The 21,520-nt window shown below is 39.6% G+C and overlaps 1 protein-coding gene and 1 long non-coding RNA gene across 3 annotated transcripts in view; both read left to right on the top strand.

The window, feature by feature from the left end:
• Positions 1-46: 46 nt before the first annotated feature.
• Positions 47-21,520, top strand: part of si:dkey-204f11.64 (uncharacterized protein LOC100537752 homolog) — a 56,348-nt gene continuing 34,874 nt past the window's right edge. For both annotated transcript variants that reach the window (XR_004569492.1, XM_034221472.1), the window contains exon 1: positions 47-243. Coding sequence is in view for 1 of the 2 variants with exons in the window: in XM_034221472.1 (XP_034077363.1) it covers positions 151-243 (93 nt within the window). In the remaining variant the exon portion in view is untranslated. The remainder of the gene's footprint in view (positions 244-21,520) is intronic.
• Positions 10,140-11,864, top strand: LOC117549501. The gene is made up of 3 exons (XR_004569493.1): positions 10,140-10,197; positions 11,215-11,304; positions 11,818-11,864. It is a non-coding gene; the product is annotated as an uncharacterized LOC117549501 (long non-coding RNA).

Below are 21,520 nucleotides of genomic sequence, written 5' to 3'. Positions count from 1 at the left end.
TTGTGTGTGTGTGTGTGTGTGTGTGTGTGTGTGTGTGTGTGTGTGTGTGTGTGTGTGGTTGGGGCGTGTTACCCTCTCTGAATAGGTCTTTTATTTTGAAGTTTCTCTGAGTTGTTCTTCAGTGCTCAGCCTTGTTCTTAGTCCTCAGTCATGTCGAACATCAGCGCCCCTAACAGCAGCCTGGTCCTCGTCCAGAAGGCCGTGAAGCAGCTTCGTCTGGAGGCCAGCGTGCGTCGGATAAAGGTTTGTACACACAACTCAACACTTCTATAAATTGAAATCAGACTTTTCCTGTAACTTAGGTGGTGGTATAGTATATGTGATGACGAGGTCAAACAGCTGGAAAGAGAACATCTCAAAAAGTCATGTTTTTTGTACATATCGTTTTTAATGAAACTCATGACCCTCATTCTCACACTTTACTTGTAGGTCCATTATATGTGTCATAGTGCAGTGAGGGTGCAGCACAGTGACAGCTTTGTTCATTGTGCTGCTGTGTGACTGCTGTGATTGTTGGGGGGGGCTTCTTATTTTAGCAACATAAGTCAGACTACTCTCCGAGTGTGACTGTGTTACAGCAGGCGGCCAGGGAAGTACCCAGGATAAATGAAAAACTGAATTGGAAACATTTTAAGTACATTTGGAGGTCATTGAGGATGTTAAAGATCCTACAAATACCTGGGTGTTCGTCTGAACATATACTGGACTTGTCGGATCACTCTGCTACTCTGTACAAGAAGGAACAGAGCAGAATCCATCTGCTGAGGAGACTGAGGTCTGTTGGGGTGCAGGGGGCCCTCCTGCAGACCTTCTATGACTCTGTTGTGGCATCAGCCATCTTGTATGGTGTGGCCTGCTGGGCAGTGGCGCCTCCAGACATTATTCATAGGGGTGGCCAAATAGGGCCACTGAAAATCTTGGGGTGGCACACCAAAACCAAGAATTTAATTGTTGTAAAAGTATAGACTAGATGAGGCAAAGAGAATCACCTACTGATATACTTTGGTTTCTTATTTTACATTTTCTGATACTATTCATCTGAAGTGAATATAATACGGATAGTTAACATTTTACTTAACCTCTTAAGCCCGAGGGTCCCCCCAGTGGACCCCTCCCACCGTTTTTTTACGAGACTGTCTCAGGGCTTCTTAACATTTATGAAACTATTAATGTTCCATACCCTTTTAACGGTAAGAAACTCAGCTAACTGACAATATGAACCATGTTTAGCTAAAAGAAACACAAGAGTAATACCAAGCCTTTGAATTAGCATGGAGCGAAAAAATACTAACTAATGCTAACGGACTTTTGCACAGCGCTCACGGTAGAAATGCCCTTATTACTTATCGTAACTGCACAAACAAGATATCCGATTAAAGCTGAGACTCCACAGATTCCACACATGTAATGTCATCACTGTACGACCCCGAATTCCTGGAGCTATCAGCCAGAAAAGAGAAAGTAAACAACATCCGTTTTCAAAACCTTTTTTTAAAATTTGTGATCAAAAGTTGTGTTCAACGTAATAAAAACGCCGCTCAAGGTTAATCCAATGTCTTTGTGTCACGTAGAAATTGTTACTGATAATCCATCATCATATTTATGGCAATATACTGGGTATAACGTTTTGCCGTACAGGCTTGTACTTTCAGATATGCTTCGTTTGCTTCTCTATTACGTCCGCAATGGTCATGTTTACGTGGATTTGGGAACTGCCCATCGATTCTATTGGATGTAATGGTTAAGAAAAAGGTGTAAATCACCCAAATCGACCAATGGGTTCCAGATATATGGTCCTGCGTAAAGTATAAAGAATGCCAGCCAGCGTAAGCACCTTACGCAGCAGACTTTACTTATTGTTTACTACGGAAGGAAGCAGGAATTGCAGGACCCAGAGCGCACGGAGCACAGAGCGGACAGCAGATAACGGAATTGCAGTTTTATTGCTTATAGATTATCAGAACATTTCAAAGGGGACACAGCCACATTGGATATTAACCTATGGATTAACTACATCATCGTTTTTATCGTTTTAATGCCATTGAAGACCAGTTTAGACCAGACAAAGAGGAAGGTAAGCCATGTTAGCCTAGCGCATGTTAGTACCTAGCGCCACTTGTTTTGATGTACGTTTTTGTTGATAACGTCGCAAGTTTGTATCTTTCAGTGTTGAGGTGGGCACCGTTAGATTCTGTGTCTTTACGATCATAAACGATGTGTTGGATGTGCAGCTAGGATAAGTAATAAGGGAGCTAGGAGTGATTTTCGGTGCAGTAATAGGTTAGCATTTTTCGCTCGGGGCTAATTCAGAGGCTCACTGTTAGCATTGTGTGTTTTTATTTGAAAAAAAAAATGAAAAAGATCAGTTAAATGAGTTTTTTCCCGTTATATGGATATAAAATATTCATAGTTTATTAAATATGAAGGTTCCTTAGACGTTGTTTCCTGCAAATGACGCGATTTCGGCCCCGGAACCGGGTCCGTGGGGCCTAAGAGGATAACAGAGTATGTTTCTATTTTTTTTCACAACAGTTGTATTTGGATGGAATGAATACCTATAGTGATAATTCAAAGTAATAAAATGATTTTTACAGTGAAAAAAGTCAAATGGAACTGATGGTTCCCAAATTACCCAGAGGTGAGTCCGCCTGGACTTTATTTTTTTAAATCTCTCTAAAAAGGTCAAATTTCACTTGTTTTGCATCAATCTTGATACAGGGTACTTATATGTTATAGTTTGGATTCCTAAAGCTTTTAGTCTACTAACCCATCATTCAAGGGTGGTTTTCACTATAAGTAATGGGTTTTTTTTAGGCAGACATTAGAATTTACATGTTTTTACTATGTTCCATCTGAATTTACTTTAAAATAAAAACATCTATATTGATTCTGACACTTCTACATCCAACTCACAGATGTAACCTTGCTTTGAGAGAAAAGATTATTGATGTACCCCTTTTATAAGTGAAGATATAGTCTTTGTTGTGTTAGTGGCATTTTCGAGCCTGAAACCTGAAAAACAGGCTCAGGGCTTAAGAGGTTAAAACAACATTTAAAAGAACCTTGTTTTGTGTTATGTATACATGTGTTGGTGATTTATTGTTTTGTTTTTTATATATGCTAGTTGTTCTTTCCTTTTAAAAAGACATATACAGCTTAATTTAACTAAGTTCCTTTATTGTAAGGCACAACATGTTCAGCATTCTCAACATGTACAATACACAACAGCAACACAACATGTTCTTCAGTTATATTATGTCTCTAGGTTATAAATAGTTTTAGACTGAACAAAGCTGTTTGTGTCACACTGGGATCAAAGATGATTGACATGACTTTATTAAATCAAGTTTTAAAACATGACTATTTTATTTCAACAGGACCCAAAAACACAAGGGGTATAAAATGGTAAATACATACTGTGATTGAATACAAAAACACCATCTATTATTGACCTTTATAGCAAACTCAAAACATTATAAATGATACAAAACACCACCTTTTAGTATTAGACAGAAAATAGGTGACGAGACATATTTCTATTTTTTTTAGATTAGTCCACTGTGGTGAGAGTAATACATATGGCTTGTATTCCATTTGTTTTGAAAATGTATATTTATACTTTATAAACAAACTGGTTACCCTTTTTTTAAATGAGCATACAGAACATTATGAAAACAAACTTGACTAATGGTCGGCTCATAACCTCAGAACACAGAAGAGGAAAAACTGCATCGATTCTCGTTTCATTTTGAAGGAGAAGACTTAAATTGTTAAAAAGGTCACAATCACATTAATAAAACAGTACTTAGGTTTTAGTTTCACTTTTACAAAACAGAGTTCCACATGTACTTTCTAGCATACGGCCATCTCCTCACTAGCCCTATGCTGCTGCTCCCCTGCCAGCTCTGTCTCTCCTTTACTCATCTTCTTCTTCAAATAAGAAGAGATGTCTGTTGACTTTCTCCTCATTTTCTGCTAATTGAAATTACACTCAGCAGTGATTAATAGTAGCCTACGCATTACACCAGCCCAGCATACCGACATCAGCTAACGTTAGCTTAGCAAACTAGACTAACGCTAACTAGGATAGCCGCCAAAGTGTGTTTACAGACAAATTATACCTGAAGTCAAGCCAGCCTTTACTGAGCCCCGAGCCTGTTTTCCAGGTCTTCCAGCGTTTTTCTCGTTTTAATGCCATTGAACACCATTTTTGATCAGAATAACAGCTAAAGGTAACCATATCTCCGTTTTTTGCTACATAATGCTAACACACTAAAGCCTAAAGTGTTGTGGGGCTTAACAGGCAACGAACGTATACGACTTACCTTCTAGAAGTCTGGTGGATTTTTGTCAACTCCAGTCCAGTCAGTAGAAAGAAACGTTTTGCTGCAACCTGCTGCTGTCTGTGCAAGTATCAGAGTGGTGTGCGCGAGTATCAGAGTGGTGCGCGCGAGTATCAGAGTGGTGCGCCCAGTATCAGAGTGTTACCATGGTAGCAGAGGGAGAGGGAGGGGCTGCAGTATGAGCATTGGAAGCTCAAATCAAGCGACTCGCTGGCTGTGTATTTGTTGTTAAATATCAGATAAACTACTACGCATACGTGACTGGCGAGGCGGTGTGTGTGGTGGGGGGGGCCAGTGGGGGGGCCAACAAATATATCAGGGTGGCCATGGCCCCCCCTGGCCCCCCCCCTGCTGGCGCCACTGCTGCTAGGGCAGCAGCATCTCGGCTGCTGACAGGAAGAGACTGAACAGACTGGTAAAGAAGGCCAGCCCTACTTGTATCTTTAATATGTTTATACATGCTTCTTAATAAATAGTAAACTATCTTTGGCTCTATACTTGCTGTAACAAATGTACATTTCCCCTCTGTGGGACGAAAAAAGGTATTCTGAATCTGAATCCATCTCTGACATTCAGAAATGGCAGTTTTGAGTCACCTAAAACCTAAAAATGGACCCAAAATTCATCAAAACTAGTCCTCCGGGAGTACAAATATGGCAGTTTTCTGGTTAAAACTGCAATTACCCTGAAAATGTCATAAATTAATTTAACATCCTCAATAACCCCCCAAACCGCTCAAACATGTTACAAATCGGCCAAGCCATTTAAAAAATATTGTTTGCATAATGCTAATTAATGCAACTTGTGCTATTTGTGGAAATTGTCCAACATATGCAAGTTAGCATCCGGCAGTTTGTATGTGCTCAGGGTCGGCTCTAGAACAAATCGAATGGGGGGGAAATCATTTACCACGGGGGGGCACACACTGCCGTCAACAACCAACACACAAACACCAACGCAACTTCAATTAAAAAAAACATGCTGTAAAGTCTATTGTCTTTCACACACGTTGCAGGGGTGTAGTGCTATTTCATAGCACACCTATGAATACATGCACGGTTGTGGCATGACCACCAACACAGAAACATATGGACATAGGCCACCATATAAAAAGTGTGCAAATGTATTTAGTATCCTATCCATGTGAACATGTTTAAGGTGTGGGGTGGACCTAACCTCCTCTAGGAGGGTATGGGGCAGAGTCCTGCATCGGGTGACCCGCAAAAAAGGTGATTCGCGGGTGGTATTTTTTCAAACGCTTTTTTCCGGGTTCGGTTCTGGGTAAAACAAAGATGATGCGGGTCAGGTCGCGGGTATTGCATAATAAATATATTAAAATAATAATAATTTAGTTTAATGTTTAAAATCCTCAGACCTCTCCCCCACGGGACCACGCATAATCATAACTTCTGCAGCGCATCAATCTGCTGCTGTGCGCGCCACATTCAAAATGGCTGAGGTGAAGCTCTCTAGCGGAGAATACAGCATTTACAGCATACAACACTTCCTCAAGAGCGAAATCCAACGTCTGGGAGGCTTTTGGTGTCATCCTAGATGGAGAAAATAACCAACATCCCACGTTCTTTGAGACAAATATGCAACTGCGTGTGTTAATAATTGCACGTTTTCACTGCTCAAATGCGGGTTCTTGTGCCGACGGGTCGGGTCGGGTTGCGGAACTAATTGGCAATGCGGGTAGCGGGGCGGGTTTGGTATTGCACGTCGCGGGAGCGGGTCTTGAAAAGCAGACCTGTGCAGGACTCTGGTATGGGGGCATTACATTACATGTCATTTGTTAGACGCTTTTATCCAAAGCGACAGTACAGTACTGTGGACAATCCCCACAGGAGCAATTTGGGGTGAAGTGTCTCAGGGACACAACGACATGCTGACTGCAGTGGGACTCGAACTTGGTAACCCCTGATTCGAAGTCCAGCACTCTATCCACTGAGCCAAAGCCCCATGCTCCCCCGGGAAGATTTTTTTTTAAATATTGAAGTTAAATGTATCAATCTGGTGCACTTTGAAAGCAAAATTAAGAGATCTATGAATAGCCTACATCTCTCAACACCAGTGGCGGCGCCAGAGTATTTTTGTTGGGTAATCTATGGTAGGGCTAACCCATACAGTGGTGGGGCTCAAGTCAGTATTTGTAATATAATTACATACACGCTATATCGCACCCCTTGACAGTGAAACGCCACGCGTGAGGCTTTTATTAGCTTTTATTAGTCTCATTTTATCAGCTAAATTACATCGAGAGCACCAGGTGTGAGTTAAACAATACAATAGCCTATTCTGCTAATTCCACATTGTTACAACATGCTACGCAGCGGCAGAAACAAGAAAAGTTGGCATATAGAATTGACACGGAGAGAGAGAGGGAGAGTGAGCGAGAATGAGGGAGAGAGACAGAGAGAGAGACAGAGACAGAGAGACACAGACACAGGTAAACAGAGAGAGACAGACACAGCACACAACAGGTGGCCTGTGTCTCTATTGTCATACAAAACACTTTTTCAAATGACCCATTATTACAAAATATATTCAAAACTCACTATTCACTCTTCAGGTAGGTCGTGTGACTCTGGCACCTGTTCGACTTGTACCTCAATGCGAGGGCGTTTAAGAACAAATATATCCATCCGAAATATACAATTAATCCTAGAAGTTCTGCTGTCGGTCTGCAATTTACTCGGCGCGAGTTTGGGGACTTTTCACTGTGAACGTGACGTATCGACGTATCAGTAATGCATGACGCAGCAGACCCAACGTTTCGTTGCTCTGATTGGCTGTAGGTTTATTCAAATTGCATTCGGAGGCATTTTTGATCTGACCGCGGCCGCGCTGATATTATAACGCCAGAGAATTTCCACACCTTTAGTGTATAAAACTCCCCCACTACTTAGACTATTCCTTGCACCCCTCTAGTATAAGCCCAAATGGTCTCAACCATATTGCGTCAGTAACGTGCACTTGTTGTTACAGCAGGATCAGTTTGTGTGTTGTGGACACGACCGGTAGATTTTTGCAATCCGTGTTCTCAACATGCTTACTTTAACATAATTTTTCATGGTCGGGCTAAGGTAGGGCTAAGCCATTTCTTGGTATGGCTGTAGCCTACCCCAGCCATATCCTGGCGCCGTCACTGCTCAACACCCATATGAAACAGAACTGTAAACAGATGTACTTTTTCTTTATGGATATTTTACTAATCACTCTCCTTTTAAACTGTATTCTTGTGTTACTGTCCTATAGTATTTCATACCTGTTTTTCATTTATTCTCTTATTTTTTAATAACTATAATGATCATATAAAGTTGTTTCTCGCAAATACTTGTTTACATAAATGGTGACCAAACCGTTTGAGACCCACTGAGATAACCTACACTAAAGTTAACTATCTAACACTCAGAGAGTCCTTTAGTTCACCTGAGCCTCTCAGTCTGACAGGAGAGGACTCTCCTCCGGCTTGTTGTGGAACAAGCAGCTCCTTATGTCTAACAACTAGGGCCGGGACCCGATTAAAAAAATTAATCTAATTAATTAGAGGCTTTGTAATTAATTAATCGAAATTAATCGCATTTTTAATCACATATAAATATTTGACCTAAGAACAGTGAGAAGCAATTTTTTTCACATGGATTTTAGTATACCATTAGGCGCATTCACACCGCAGTACTTTTCCCACAAAGGTTCATGAGAATTTAGTTCATGAGAACTCTTTGAACCTGGGGGTGGATTAGGCAAATGAAGCCGCTGACGTCACTTCTTCTTCTTCTGCTTTGGGTTTACTGGCAGGCCGCAAACCACTTCACGGCGTATACTGCCGCCCAAAGTCCCCGGCCGGAAGTCCCCGGAGTTGGGGACTGGCTTCAGTAGAAGCTGCTGGGAGTCCCAGCAGCTTCTACTGAAGCCTTCCGAGTAAATCGCTAGAACGCCGACACCTCCTCATCTCCACCGCTCCCATGTTTTATTTTGTGTTGCCATAAGTTAGTCTCTCTGCGTTTCTGCACTGGGCTAATGCTAATAATGCTAATGCGAGGATAATAAAATGGCGGCTTCACAAAACTTTTTGGGAGTTTTACGGGGCGTGGTTTGCAATCCGCCCAGCCAATCAGACATATAGCTCTTTTCTCACAAAAGAGCCGTACGAAAGTCCCTGCTCTCTAGCAGCTCTCTGCTCTCTAGCAGGGACTTTCGTGGGGGTAAAAAGGTTCTCATGAACTAATTTTAGTACCGGCTCTTTTTGGTGTGAACGCGATAAAAGAGGCTAACGTCCACGCTAGCTGCTATATGTTTTGCATTGAGGTTATACTTGAGGCTTGATGTGCTGCGGTGATATGCGAATTCCTTTTTGCATAATTTGCACACAACCGTGCTCTTATCGACGCTTCCATCCGTCCGTTTTTTAAAACAACATTTCCCACTGTTGTTCACTGTGGTTTGTTGTTGTCTGAAGTCATGAACGTTAGTTGTTGCTCCAGTATAATCGGTACGCCTGAAACTCATCCAGTGAGAAACGTTCCGCGGTGCAAAAATAAGTGCGATTAAAATGTGTTAATTTTTTTAACGCGTTAATTTTTGTGTAATTAATTCATCTTAATTAACGCGTTAAAGTCCCGGCCCTACTAACAACACGTTCTCAGTCTCTCTCTCGGTCGGTCGACCCTACCCCTCCGTGACGGAGTGAACTCCGGCCGTTTCTCAAGCTCGAGGATGCTTGCTTGGTAGTCGCATACTTCCAAGTCACTTCCTTCAGAAACGAAGCAAGTATACTTCCAAGCCACGGCTTCGGAAAACGAAGAAGAATGGAACACGCTAACAAGGGTGCCACTCTCTCTAACGGTTTCAACATAAACTGTACCGAAAATAAATACCTCACGATGTCTATCTAATTATGAACTTGCTTTACTTTCACGGAACACATTTTTGGTGATAACAAAGTCACATATTTACCAACACATGTTCTACGCCACAACATACTTACATTTAAATGTGTGCTGCGTCGGTTCAGCCATTCTCCGCAAGGGTTTTTTAAATTGGTCCGTGCGCAAAGCATTGTGGGGATTTTAAGGACGCGAAGTATACCTATGTGCAGCCTAGAAATTTCCCCCAAACCAAGGACGCGGTATGGAAGCAAACAAGAGACAGAAGTATTCGAATTGTATTAGACACCGAATTTATAGCATTGAAAATAATTACTTTGAAAATCATGAATCTGAATTTTTTTTGCTCCGAATTTATCTATGTGAAATAAAAATGTAAAAATTCAAGTTAAAAAAATTCGAATGTTCAAATTCAGATCCCAAAAATTCAAGTGAAAAAAATTCGACGTCAAATATTTTGGTGTTTAAAATTCGATGTCAAAAAATTCGGTGTGTAAAATTCGACGTCAAAAATTGCGATGCAGCCTCATCCGGGCTACTCAGACAGGATAAGCAATCGAGCCCTAATGCAATCAAACCGACTTCTGGCCTATCAGAGCCAAGCGGCAAACCCCGGGACAGTGCGGTGAAGCCCAATGCTGCAAACTATAGGCGATGGATGCAGATGGGAGCAATTCCCGTAGACCCTATGTTAAAATGTCCAACTTAACATAAGAAAATGAACATGTTTCTAGCCTGGATCTACAAAAACATATTCTGTATATAGTTAGATTCCCCCTTCATGACAACGGGACTGCTGCTCCTAGCTCCGTTAGCTCCGTGATGCTACAGGGGATCAGCGCATGAGGAGAACACTACTTGAACTCGGCAGTGTTTGTTGTGTTGGTTCCTGGTGGACTATTCGTTATGCAAATATAGGATTTATCTGCGGTTGAAACAGACCGTCCATGAATGCAGTTTCTTCGGTAAGTCAACCCTGCGTACTTTATGTTATGTTACTGGTGTTTTTATTAAGCTAACGTTAATGAATGTTTAGAGTTGGGTTAGCATTTGAGCAATCGTAGCTCCATCTGTGCTAACGATGCTATGCGTAGCATCCAAGAGTGTAAAACATTAAGTGGGATGCTACTGTATACTAAAAGGCTTCTGTGCGAGGTTGCTAAAATAAGGTCATCCTTGTACGTTAGATAATTAGTTTGCTATTTAGATTACTGTATGCATTGTTAAGGTTCATTTAAATTCGCTATGCTCTACTATAGCATAAAATAGACTAGCTAACTTCAACGTATTGTTGAAGAGAGGCTTAGTGTATATTAAATCAACCTCACAATGAAATGTGTGTATCTTTAAAATATGAACGTCACATTTCAAGATGGTCCAGAAATAACGCTCCCTTAGATATTGTAATATGGTTTGTTGAACTGGAGTTATTTATTGCAGCTAACCGTCTATCCGACGAACGACCCAAACATTGTTGTTTTTAATATTATTACCAATGCCTCTTTTAATTGTATTATCATCACACTTGAGAAACAGCCTTATCGTTGCTGTAGATCGGAACATGTAACTTAATTCCTGCATTTAAGGACGATGAATAGCGTAGTAGTCAATGCTTTAGTGACAAGGAAATGATTTGTTTAAATATTATATATGATGTTATCTGTGACTTCAGTGGAAATTAAGCTTATCCATTGCATTGCATTTGTTAAATAGGTTTGTGTCTTACCCTTACGCGTGTGATGCATATGAAAACAAATTAATTTGACTGACTCATGAAAACCTCATCCAAAGTAACAGTAAAATAAAAAGGACCTACACAATAATACTCAATCAAACTGATACAGTATAAGGACTGTGATATCCAGCAATTTCTTAAGTATAACAATAAGATTATGACCTGTTTTTAAAAGAAGATAAAAAGTAGTTTGCATGTAAAGAAGTCTGTAAGCCATGCATGTAACTTTACATCTGTTTGTTCAAAGTGTCCTTAAGGTGATCCAGACAGGCTGGACCAAAGGAGGAGAGACATATCTGGACTCCTAGCAGCAGAGAACTTCAGCACGGATTCCAAGGTACACCTTTTTCATACTTTACAAAGAATGCATAAAGTAATGACTCTAATACACTGATATACATGCCATTAAACATGACTGAGTGAATACTAGATCGCCTACACATCAGTGATGTTGAGTGTACTTTCTTAGAAAAAGGTTACATTTACATTTTACCAAGCAACATCACTTTTTTGTTCAACTTTCACATTTCAATGTATTTAAGGCAAATATTATTGAACATAGTGAGAACTGCGACCCTTTGTCTTTCAGTGAGACAACCGGACAGAGCAAGCTTCTACAGTTGCACTAAGTTTTGATAACAGTTAAATATTATTTTAATAATACATTTATTTCAATGTTGAGGAATTTAGAACGGTTTATTCATAATCTGATTATCTTTGCAGTACACTGTTGGATTTAAAAAAACACATTAAAATAAAAAAATCATTATATTTATGAACAAACAAACACACCTCTTTCTTAAATAACACACTTGCTCTGCAATAATGTGTTTTTTGATATTTCTGTTAGGAAAGGACATGCCTGAGAGACAGGACTGCTTCACCATGTTCTCTTTCTCTGAGGGTCCAGAAGAACATCCAAGAGGGAAAGGAGAAGCTGATGTTATGAGATTTAAGAGCAGTACAGGACATTCACTAAGAGACACTTGTATTGTAACACAAAGACCTGCACACTGAATAGTTTTGTAGTCTAACAGGAACTTCATTTGTGTTGTTTTGTGTTTTACGTTGCACCTCAGAGACAGTGTGATTATTGTCAGGCCTATAAAGTTTGGCAAAAAAAAAAAGTCAGCTGATCAAATGCATTTGCCTCACTTTATGAGCTTCACATCACTTGTGCCTTGTACCGCAGAGTTTGCACCGTCATAAATAAATGGTGCCAATCTTCAGTCAGATGTGAATGTGTAATCTAACATTTTCAGCAAGAATAACGGACAAAAGGAGTGCAAATACAATTTATTGAAATGTGAACTAAAAGTTATCAAGCATGAACCATCACCATTTTTTAAAAATAAAAACGAAATAATATACATAAGTTACACTAAATGTTAATCTGTTAATTGACAGGCTAGGCCTGTGCAGGTGGTAACAGCTATGCCCAGCATGGGCTAAGTTCTGTAGGTGGTGCAGGTCCTCCTCCATCAGGTCTGGTCCTCCTCCCTCAGGCCTGCAGGGTCTTTCCCTGCGAGGAGGGAAAGACCCTCAGCCCTCTCTGGCCAAAGCAACAGACAGGACGTTCATAAAGCTGAGGTCTCCCCCAAAGTCTCTAATCATCCATCCTGTGAATATGAGAGGGGAACAAATAGTGTAATAGATGCTTTGGACAATAAGAAATATAAAGTTAACTGTTGAGTTGCTCAGTTTTTTAGATTGACAGGGTTTAATAACACAAACAAAAGGAGAGAAATAAAGATTGGTCTTTCAATAAATTGTGTTGATTTTGTCTTTTGAATTGTTTGTCTGAAGTCAAGTAGCTAGAACTGTTACTTATAGTTTGAATGATACAGTCTGGTTATAATGTGTGGAGGAGGCATCACAGGTAAGAGCACCATTTGTTGTGTTCCGTCCACAACAAATTGATGTGTGTGTATTTATTTATCTACTATTTCTTGAATTATTACTGTCAGTCCAAAACAAGAGATTTTGTTTTGGTAACATTTAAAAAAAAAAAACATCTATTTTTCACTACACTATCTTGAATACTTTAGTTTTTACGTCACTACATTTATCTAACAGCTTTAACATTGTAAAGGTGTCACTTCGGACTAATGACAGCATGTCCTACTCAGCCCTAGAGTCTCTAGGGCTCTGGTCCTACTATTTTGAGAGTTTGAACAAACCAGACCTTCATCTATTAATGTAGAAAATAGTCGGCACATTACACCATTATGAAAGTAATAATTAGTTAGCTCATTGTTCAAAATGAGCTCCAACTACAACAGTTAAGTCAACTCGTGCATCGGTAATAACAATAAATCAAATGATATAATATAATAGTATAACTTGTGTCTACTTTAACAACACTTTCCTAATTATACTAGCATACTTTTACTAAAGTAACATTAACATGTTTAAATGCAGGGCTTTTGTAAGAGAGTATTTCGTATAGTGTAGCATGGTCTACTTGACTTATCTAACCGAAGTGATCGTTACGTTACTTTGCAAACCGTCACCCCCAACCAACCAACCAACCCACACACACACACACGTTGTGATTCACTTCAATTAATGGTAACGGAGCTTGCTAACAGCAAGGCACAAGGCTACTTCACTCATTTAGCTAGCTAATGTAAGATACAAATACTGTCGAGCCCTCACTGCTTGTAAAATAAAGAGCACAAACTGACTACTTACCCGAGCGGCGAGCCCCGCTGTTCTCCGTCATTTTTCTCCCGGGTTGTTGTGATCACATGACTGACAAAGCCGTGCTCTGATAGGCCAGAAGTCGGAGTTGCATTAGGGCTCGATTGCTTATCCTGTCTGCGTAGCCCGGATGATGCTGCATCGCAATTTTGGACATCGAATTTTTTGACATCGAATTTTTTGACGTCGAATTTTTGGGATCTGAATTTGAACATTCGAATTTTTTTCACTTGAATTTTTACATTTTTATTTCACATAGGTAAATTCGGAGCAAAAACATTTAGATACATGATTTTCAAAGTAATTATTTTCAATGCTATAAATTCGGTGTCTAATACAATTCAAATACTCTTGTCTCTTGTTTGCTTCCATAACGCGGCCTCGGTGGAATTCCAAGTATGCTGGAGATTGGAACAGTCCTTCGGCGGCACTCGATGATGTAGTATCCTTGAAATATTGGCTTGTGTTAACTGTGATGGTTATTCTCGCGTCCAGGAAAGAGAAGCTTAAAAAGGAGACTAAATGGAGTCTCTGAGATGTTTTCAAATTGGTACTTTAATTAATAAAAAGGCGCGGTACAGTCACAAACAGGATATTGTCCGACAGAAAAGCAGCTGTCTCTGGCCCTCGCTAGCAGAGAAAAGAGGCCGAACCGCTCAGGTGCTGCTCTTATATAGCTTCTGTAGGCTCCTCCCTGCGGGCCGGCCCTCCACATCTTAATGTCCGTTGTTACGTTTAAACAGAGGATTCAGGCATTGTACATTCAATAAATACTTAAACACGCCTCTTCTCCTCATATTGTCTTTCATCACTTTTCCTTTAACACATTCTAAACGTTGTAGTTAATATTCTAAAAAATACAGAAAATACTTCACGGCTGGTTTGGTTTCTGGTCATTCCGGATGTTGTCACATCTTACCCACGTCTGTAAACAATAACTTTATTCAAATAAACTATACCTTCATTTAATATTCAGCAATAATAATACGTCTATAGTTGCAGTGTTAAAATCAGTAGGTTTCGGTGTGCATCACTCCATGTCATTTCGCTACTAAATTAACCTCTATAAGAAATGGTAAACTAGCCACATGCTAACCGGAGATGAAGGATTTTCAGAATAAAAGCTTAACTGGTTGTGCACAATAATTTTCTGGTTTTTCAGTATAAAACAGCATTTAAACTGAAGGTACATTTAAGGTACATTATGCCATCAAAACATTGATTTTAATTTCTAACAGTCCCTCCTTACACACCTAAAAGGTGTGTATAATACTGAAATCAATGAGTTCTTCATCTGAACTTTGCATAGTACATAATTCATATCAAAAACATACAATCAAAATGGAATAGTGCGAATATCCTCAACTTTACAAAAATACAAAAATACTTTGACTCTGTTCAAACATCAAAGTTTTCCCTTGTGCATAACTTCTAGTGTTAACATTCAATATGGCTCTTCAAAATAGCAGCAATGGCTTGGTATCAGAACATTTCTTCCTCCCTCCTTTCACAGAAACCGTTCTTATAATACACTCAGTGTTAAGGCACTTGTTTTTACAAAGTGAAAATAAACTATTCATTTTAGAATTGTAATGATTCGAAAATACATGAAATCTACCATATAGAACAGTGAAAAATAATAAAAATGAAATAAACTATCTTGTACCAGTGTAATGTAATAATAAAACAAAAAATACACTATCTTGGAATAGTATAGAGTAATTAAAAATAAAAATACACTATCTTGGAATAGTATAGAGTTCAGTGAAATGGATTCACTCCATTTTAGCATTTTATTTTGCTCACTTCTTCAGATGATGTCATCATTTAAAGAGTCACATCGGCTGGACATTCATTGAACAACCTCATCTCTGAACATCCATATCGTTTAACATCATTCAAACTAACTCATCATTTTCATCAACATCTGTATTGGGGTGGGCCGTCTTGTTCTACTAGCATTTGTAACTGTCTCCTCATGAGAAATTTACCCTCCCTCCTTTCATACCATTTAAGGTATGAAAGTAATATGTTCTCTAGAAGAGGCCGTCGTGATCAATCGGTATTTTAGGACATGGAATTAGTGTTACATTTAGGCCTCCCCTGGGCGCCCCTATGCTATCCTTTTACCCTGGAGCCTAAACTCCCCCTGGGACTGGTCTCTTAGCCCTACTGGCTTTGGGGTGGTCTGTTCTAATGCAGTGATAAAGTCCCTGAAATGGTGTGAAAACCGGTGGAATATCAATAACTCATTATACTAATTTATTTTCATTTCTGGTCTACTTAAATAACTATGCTAACCCCCTTTAACAGTGTGTGGAACCTTGGGTGCTCTAACAAGGACTTCAAAAACAGAAGTCATTTAATGGTTTGTAGTTCAATTCAGGAATTTTCACTCATGGCAGATATGTTTCTCCTTTTAAATAACATCTCTAAATGTCAGGTCATCACTGATTAAATGGAGGAGCATTAGGAGGTGGTGGCACTTGTCTTTTAAAACTCATACTCTGGTGCCGTGCGCTCCCTCTGAAGCTGCAAGTAAGATTTAAAACATCTGCAGGGTGGGTTGAGCGACCCCTTCTCCCTGAGCGATATTTATTGTTGAAAATATGCACCATTAAAATGAGTGATCCAAAGCCCCGCATGTATTACTCCCAATTGTACTAGTTTTTTCAAAATTAAAATCTTCAATCGCTCTTTGCCTAGTGTCTTTTTAAAACTCTACATCTTGGACGACAAACAAATGTTGTTTCCACCTTAACAGTTCTCCTGTGGTAATATCCATGCTACAATGGTGAAACCAATACTCTAGATTGGAATACTTTCTTTGGCTTGGTTCCAGCTCTACCTTTAACATTTTCCATTCAAATAAAGATTTGCCTGCTATCTATATTGTAACTAATTAAATCTTCCCCAAATTCTCACATGAATAAGAATCTCTATAAGAATAATTTGTTTATTTTATGAAAAGATTGAATAATATGTTCTACCCTCAGTGTGTTTTTAGGATTATTTTCTAATAAGTGTGTTTATGTGTAAACTCACTCACTCCTGTGTTCCTTCTCTCCCCCTCTGATCGTCAAGCCACGACCCCCTCACGTTCTGCTGGCCCATGCCAACTCCTCTGGTTCTGTCTTCTCCTCCATCCTGTCTTCTCCTCAGTCCATCCGCACTTGGATCTTCCCGCTGTAATTCTTTTCAGTGGCCCAACTGCTTTGCATTTCATCTCCTCCTTTTCAGTCTCTTGGCTGTTGCATGGAGTGGTGTATTCTGCTCTCATGTCCCACACTCTGCTCTTGTGCCAAATCTCACGGCTCAGTTTGGAACTTCATGTCCTGTTTGAGGGACCGATGAGAGTTTGCCTCTTTGTCAGCATGCTGGTTTGGTTCTGGATGCCTCAGGTGGAGATGGTTCTGGATGCCTCAGGTGGTTGTTGGTTCAGCTCGGGTTGTCTGTCTTTAAACCGGAGGAGGAGTCTCCTGTGGTGAGGTCATTTGTCTGAAGATGGGGTCGTAGCATTCTGACAGGCAGAGAGAGAGAGAGAGATCTCGGGAGGCATTACCTATAGCTAATTCTAACACACTGAGGTAAAATATATCCAATCCTTTCCACTCTATTTTCCTAATCTTACTATCTGTCTTAGATGTTAAATGTCATCTAAACCCAATTAATGTCTACTAATGGTTGTGCCATATCCCTAAACATTGTTTCCACCCACTGTTAACATGGCTACTCCAAATAACTCTTTCAGGAAACCATTTTCTTCTATAAATTAAAAATACCTACATGTTTCAAGCACCACATATTTCACACACTATAAAAGAACGTCCCCATATTTTCTCCATTACTTTAAATCTAACTGTTATTTAGAACATAAGTAACTTTTGTGACTGGACATATCTGCAATGTCGCCACAATCTGCTGGGGAATTTTGTTCATAGAGTTTGTACGTACAAAGCTGTACTTGTGGGTTAGTAGCCTGTTTCTACTGTAATCATTTTTCAATAATTGTGCTCAGTTCACCGGTCGGTTGTCCATAAACTTAACAGGGGTGTTTCTGGCACAGGCTAAAACATGGATCCAGTGTATTTTTAGATTCCCCTAATCTGTAAATTCCCATCACCTACATATCCCAATCACTAAAACCCATCTCATCATTTGATACAAGAACTGCATATATGGGGGTGAATCATCTTGATTGTAATCGCCTCACCTTTGGGACCAAGTATTTCTAACTCCTCCTCTTGTAGCTCAGCTGATCTTTTGGCTCTGGGGATAAGTGAAAGTCTCTGAAACACAGCTGGAGTTTTGTTAGTGATGTGGGCATTCTCTATGAGTGGACTAATGGATCCATGTCTTACTTGATATTGTACTCCCCATCCAACCAGAAAGGTGCCAAGTGTAATGAGCACAATCAACAATGCTATTCTGACTCTTATCCCTAGGGGACCCCACAATAGCTTTGGCTTTGTTCTTGACATCATCTCTATTTTCTCCCTTGGTGTCAGTTACAGAATTTAAATAATGAGTACTATAATAACGTATACTAAAATTGGACTCTTTTTCAGATGTAAAACAAAAATAGGTTTTCACTTTAGTGTACTATCTATACAAATCCATAGACAATTCGTCTTTTGAGCTGTTTCTATCTTTATCTTATTTCTATTTATTGTTTTGTTCCAGCTCTGCCAAATCAGTCCTAACTCCCAATAATGTTCTGGAAGTTGCCAGTGAAGGGTGACAATGTGTGAGGTGGTGTCAATTTGCTCCTTTTTCTTTACCTTTAAACCGGAGCGCGTGTGAAGTTCGTTACAACTTCTCACTGTTCCGTCCACCGGGGATCAGCTCACTGTCTTTTGTGAACTTTCACCCTCACCCAATCACCTGGCCGAACAGGAGTCTCTTCTGGTGTCTCGTCTTGTATCTCTGTAGCTTTCTTAGCCTGTGTAGACAAAACTTAGATTATATTACTCAGAGTTCTGACATATTCATCACTTCTATTCGTCTAATATCCAAAACTGGACCACTCCCTCCTTGGAGGAGGCCCAAGCTTTGGCATACCTTTTGTCGTTATGAGACCTATTATTAACTACATGTTATTATTTACTAACTACAACGTCACTGAAATCAACATATCTGTATAATCATGACACTCCCTCCTTTGAGCAGAACATGCTCAATTAATATTGCAATGATTACCCTATTCTGAACAGGACATGTAAAACCCATAACGTTGCATTAAATAAATATAACTTCTCCGTGTACCCATAAGGCGTACAAAATATCGTATGATGTATGGCTTTCTGATGGTATAAAAATATATTCACTCAAATCTGCCATTAGCACAAAAATGGTTTACTTGTTGCAATAATGGCTTTTGTCCTGGTATTATGCATCATTGTTGCTGCGTAAAACAATACCCCTGGTGTCGCTAATGCGTCTCAATAATTCTAGGATTAGAGGATTGTTTGATACTGCTGAACAAAGATATAATAAAATAATATTTATCTAAACTAGAGGGAAACATACGAACCATTCTCACAGAGGGTGACATGCATGAAGGGCTGGTGCCCCTCACTCAAAATGAGATATTGCCTTACGCACTACATTATAAATCAGTAAAATTACTCAAGAATAAATAAATAAAAACTGATTCTTGAAACTGTTGTTAAAACCCTACAACTTCTTCATCCAAGCTCTCAATCAGTGTTATGTTATTTAATCTGCAGCTCATTGCCTTAAAACAGATACTTCAGACCGATTATAAAATTGTGTTTGAGAAAAATGTAATCTGACTCCATAAATCACATAATTGTTTGACTAAAAAACTACACTTCCACTAACAATAAATGAAGTTCCCCTTTAAACACAGCCCCGGTCTTCTGACGGGGTCTATCTATGTACTGGCTGGAAAATGTTGTGCCAGTCTCTGTCGCTCTGTCACTGTTCTCCCGCTAACAGTCACTCTCTAGTTCTGCTGGGTTCTTGTTGACTTCTTCACTGGTTTGAGACAAGCGACCCTATCGGACACCTCCCTTTGTAGCCAGACTTCACCACAGCAGAAGCGAGTTTCTGTTTTTAGGTCTCAACAGCTCCACGTCAGGTGTATCGCCGCCCCTTGAACTGCAGTCGGTGTAAACAGGAGGATTTGGTATGGATCCTCCGTTTTGGGCGAGTACTAGGTTTCCGTCTTCATATTTTTTGGGTGGAAACCCCATCGTCTTGACCTCACTAGCTGTGTGGACACAACAGTTTTCTGTGTGGGGGAACAACATCACTCGTAATCTCTTTCCTTCTCATAATTACAAAAATAGTCTGCTAAATGTTCTATTCTGTGGATGCTTTATGTGTAAATGCAAATGCTACTCTCGATTCTGTTTTTACATTAAACATTAAACCTCTCCCTTCTGTGGTGACATATATGGCTCAATGTAGCTGGATTTCAAAATACCCTTGTGCTGAAGATGCATCACCTGGTGGTCTGGCCCTCTGAGCTTCCTCATTGTTGTGGTTGATACCAGGGTGTCAGTGGCATTTGGGTCATGTTTGGCAATGCTGTTCGTCTTTGACATCCCTGAGACCCCCTGCTTCTGTCGTAGTCATGGAAACCTCCCCCGGGGTAAATGCATGGAGGGCCGTTGTTTGGTGCATGTTGCCTTAGTAGTTGCGGGCAATCTCTGGTCCAATGGCCCATTTGGTTGCAATGGTAACATCCCTCAAACCGTAAACGTCTTCTGCCTGTGCCTCCTTGGAAACCTCCTGGTTGTTGGTTCTGCATCTGATTCTCTGGCACTATCTGAGATTTAACTGTTTGAGGTGTCTGCTCTGCATTCTCTGGTTCTTCCCGAGCTTGAATTGTTGGAGGTGTCTGCCCTGCCTTCTCTGGAAGTTTCCCCTCCCTTCTCCTTGTCTTGTTCCTACAAGCTACGGTGTCTTGTTTTTTCTGCTATGTCTTCCCTCACTGGCGGGTCTGCTACTCGGACCACATTTATGCTGTGTGCCAATAGGCTGGCATATTCCAGATGGAGTATCAGACTTGTAACTCTTATAAATCTTTCTTCATCTTCACTCCAGATAGTTCTTTTAATTGGAAAGGTTAAAGCATCTGATCAGATTATTACCCTTTCCTTGATATCTGCGGTTGAGCCTGGCTCTGCGTCTAGTCTCAATTTAGTTTCTTTTGGTGACATGTTCTCTAACTATTCGAATGAATATTATTAAGTTATCAAAGATTGAAACACTAATCCTCCGACTAGCACCTTCGTTCCTGATAAATAATATCCTATGTCATCCGAACTTAACTTTAAATCTGGGTAGGTTTTTTTTTTTTTTTTTTTTAGAATATTTTTTTTTTTTTTTTTTGTAAAATATTAATAAATTAAAAGATAACATTTTTTTGAAATTTTAAAATAAAAATTGTACAGTGTATCGTTTTTGACTTTGAGATAAGAAAATCGAAGTCTTGTGAAAATCTAAATCTACTGTGTACAGTGCATACTGAAATGTATGGAACTATGTAAATGTCATAATTTGTGTTAGATTTAATCAATTGGTGTTTGAATATTCTACAGTCTAGTTTGAAAGTCTATGATGTAAAGTTTCTCATATGTTAATTAGAAACCACTTTGTAATTCTGTCCCGGCGAATGTGTTCATCAATAACACTCAAAATTAAGCTTCAAAATGTTATAATATCTTTGTAATAATTCTGTATTACCAGCAGAGTGCGCTGTTGTAATTTCCAGCTTAATCCACTAGGGATAGCTGTTGCAAAACTGACCTCTTTTTAACAAGAAGAAGCTTATTTCCTTAAAAATGGGAAGAAAATGTGAATATGGTTAAACAACACAG

The sequence above is a fragment of the Gymnodraco acuticeps genome, unplaced genomic scaffold (genome assembly GCF_902827175.1).
Source record: "Gymnodraco acuticeps unplaced genomic scaffold, fGymAcu1.1, whole genome shotgun sequence".
NCBI classification, from domain to species: Eukaryota; Metazoa; Chordata; class Actinopteri; order Perciformes; family Bathydraconidae; genus Gymnodraco; species Gymnodraco acuticeps.
Note: the sequence above shows the minus strand (reverse complement) of the source record. Positions and strands in the feature narration are given on the sequence as shown.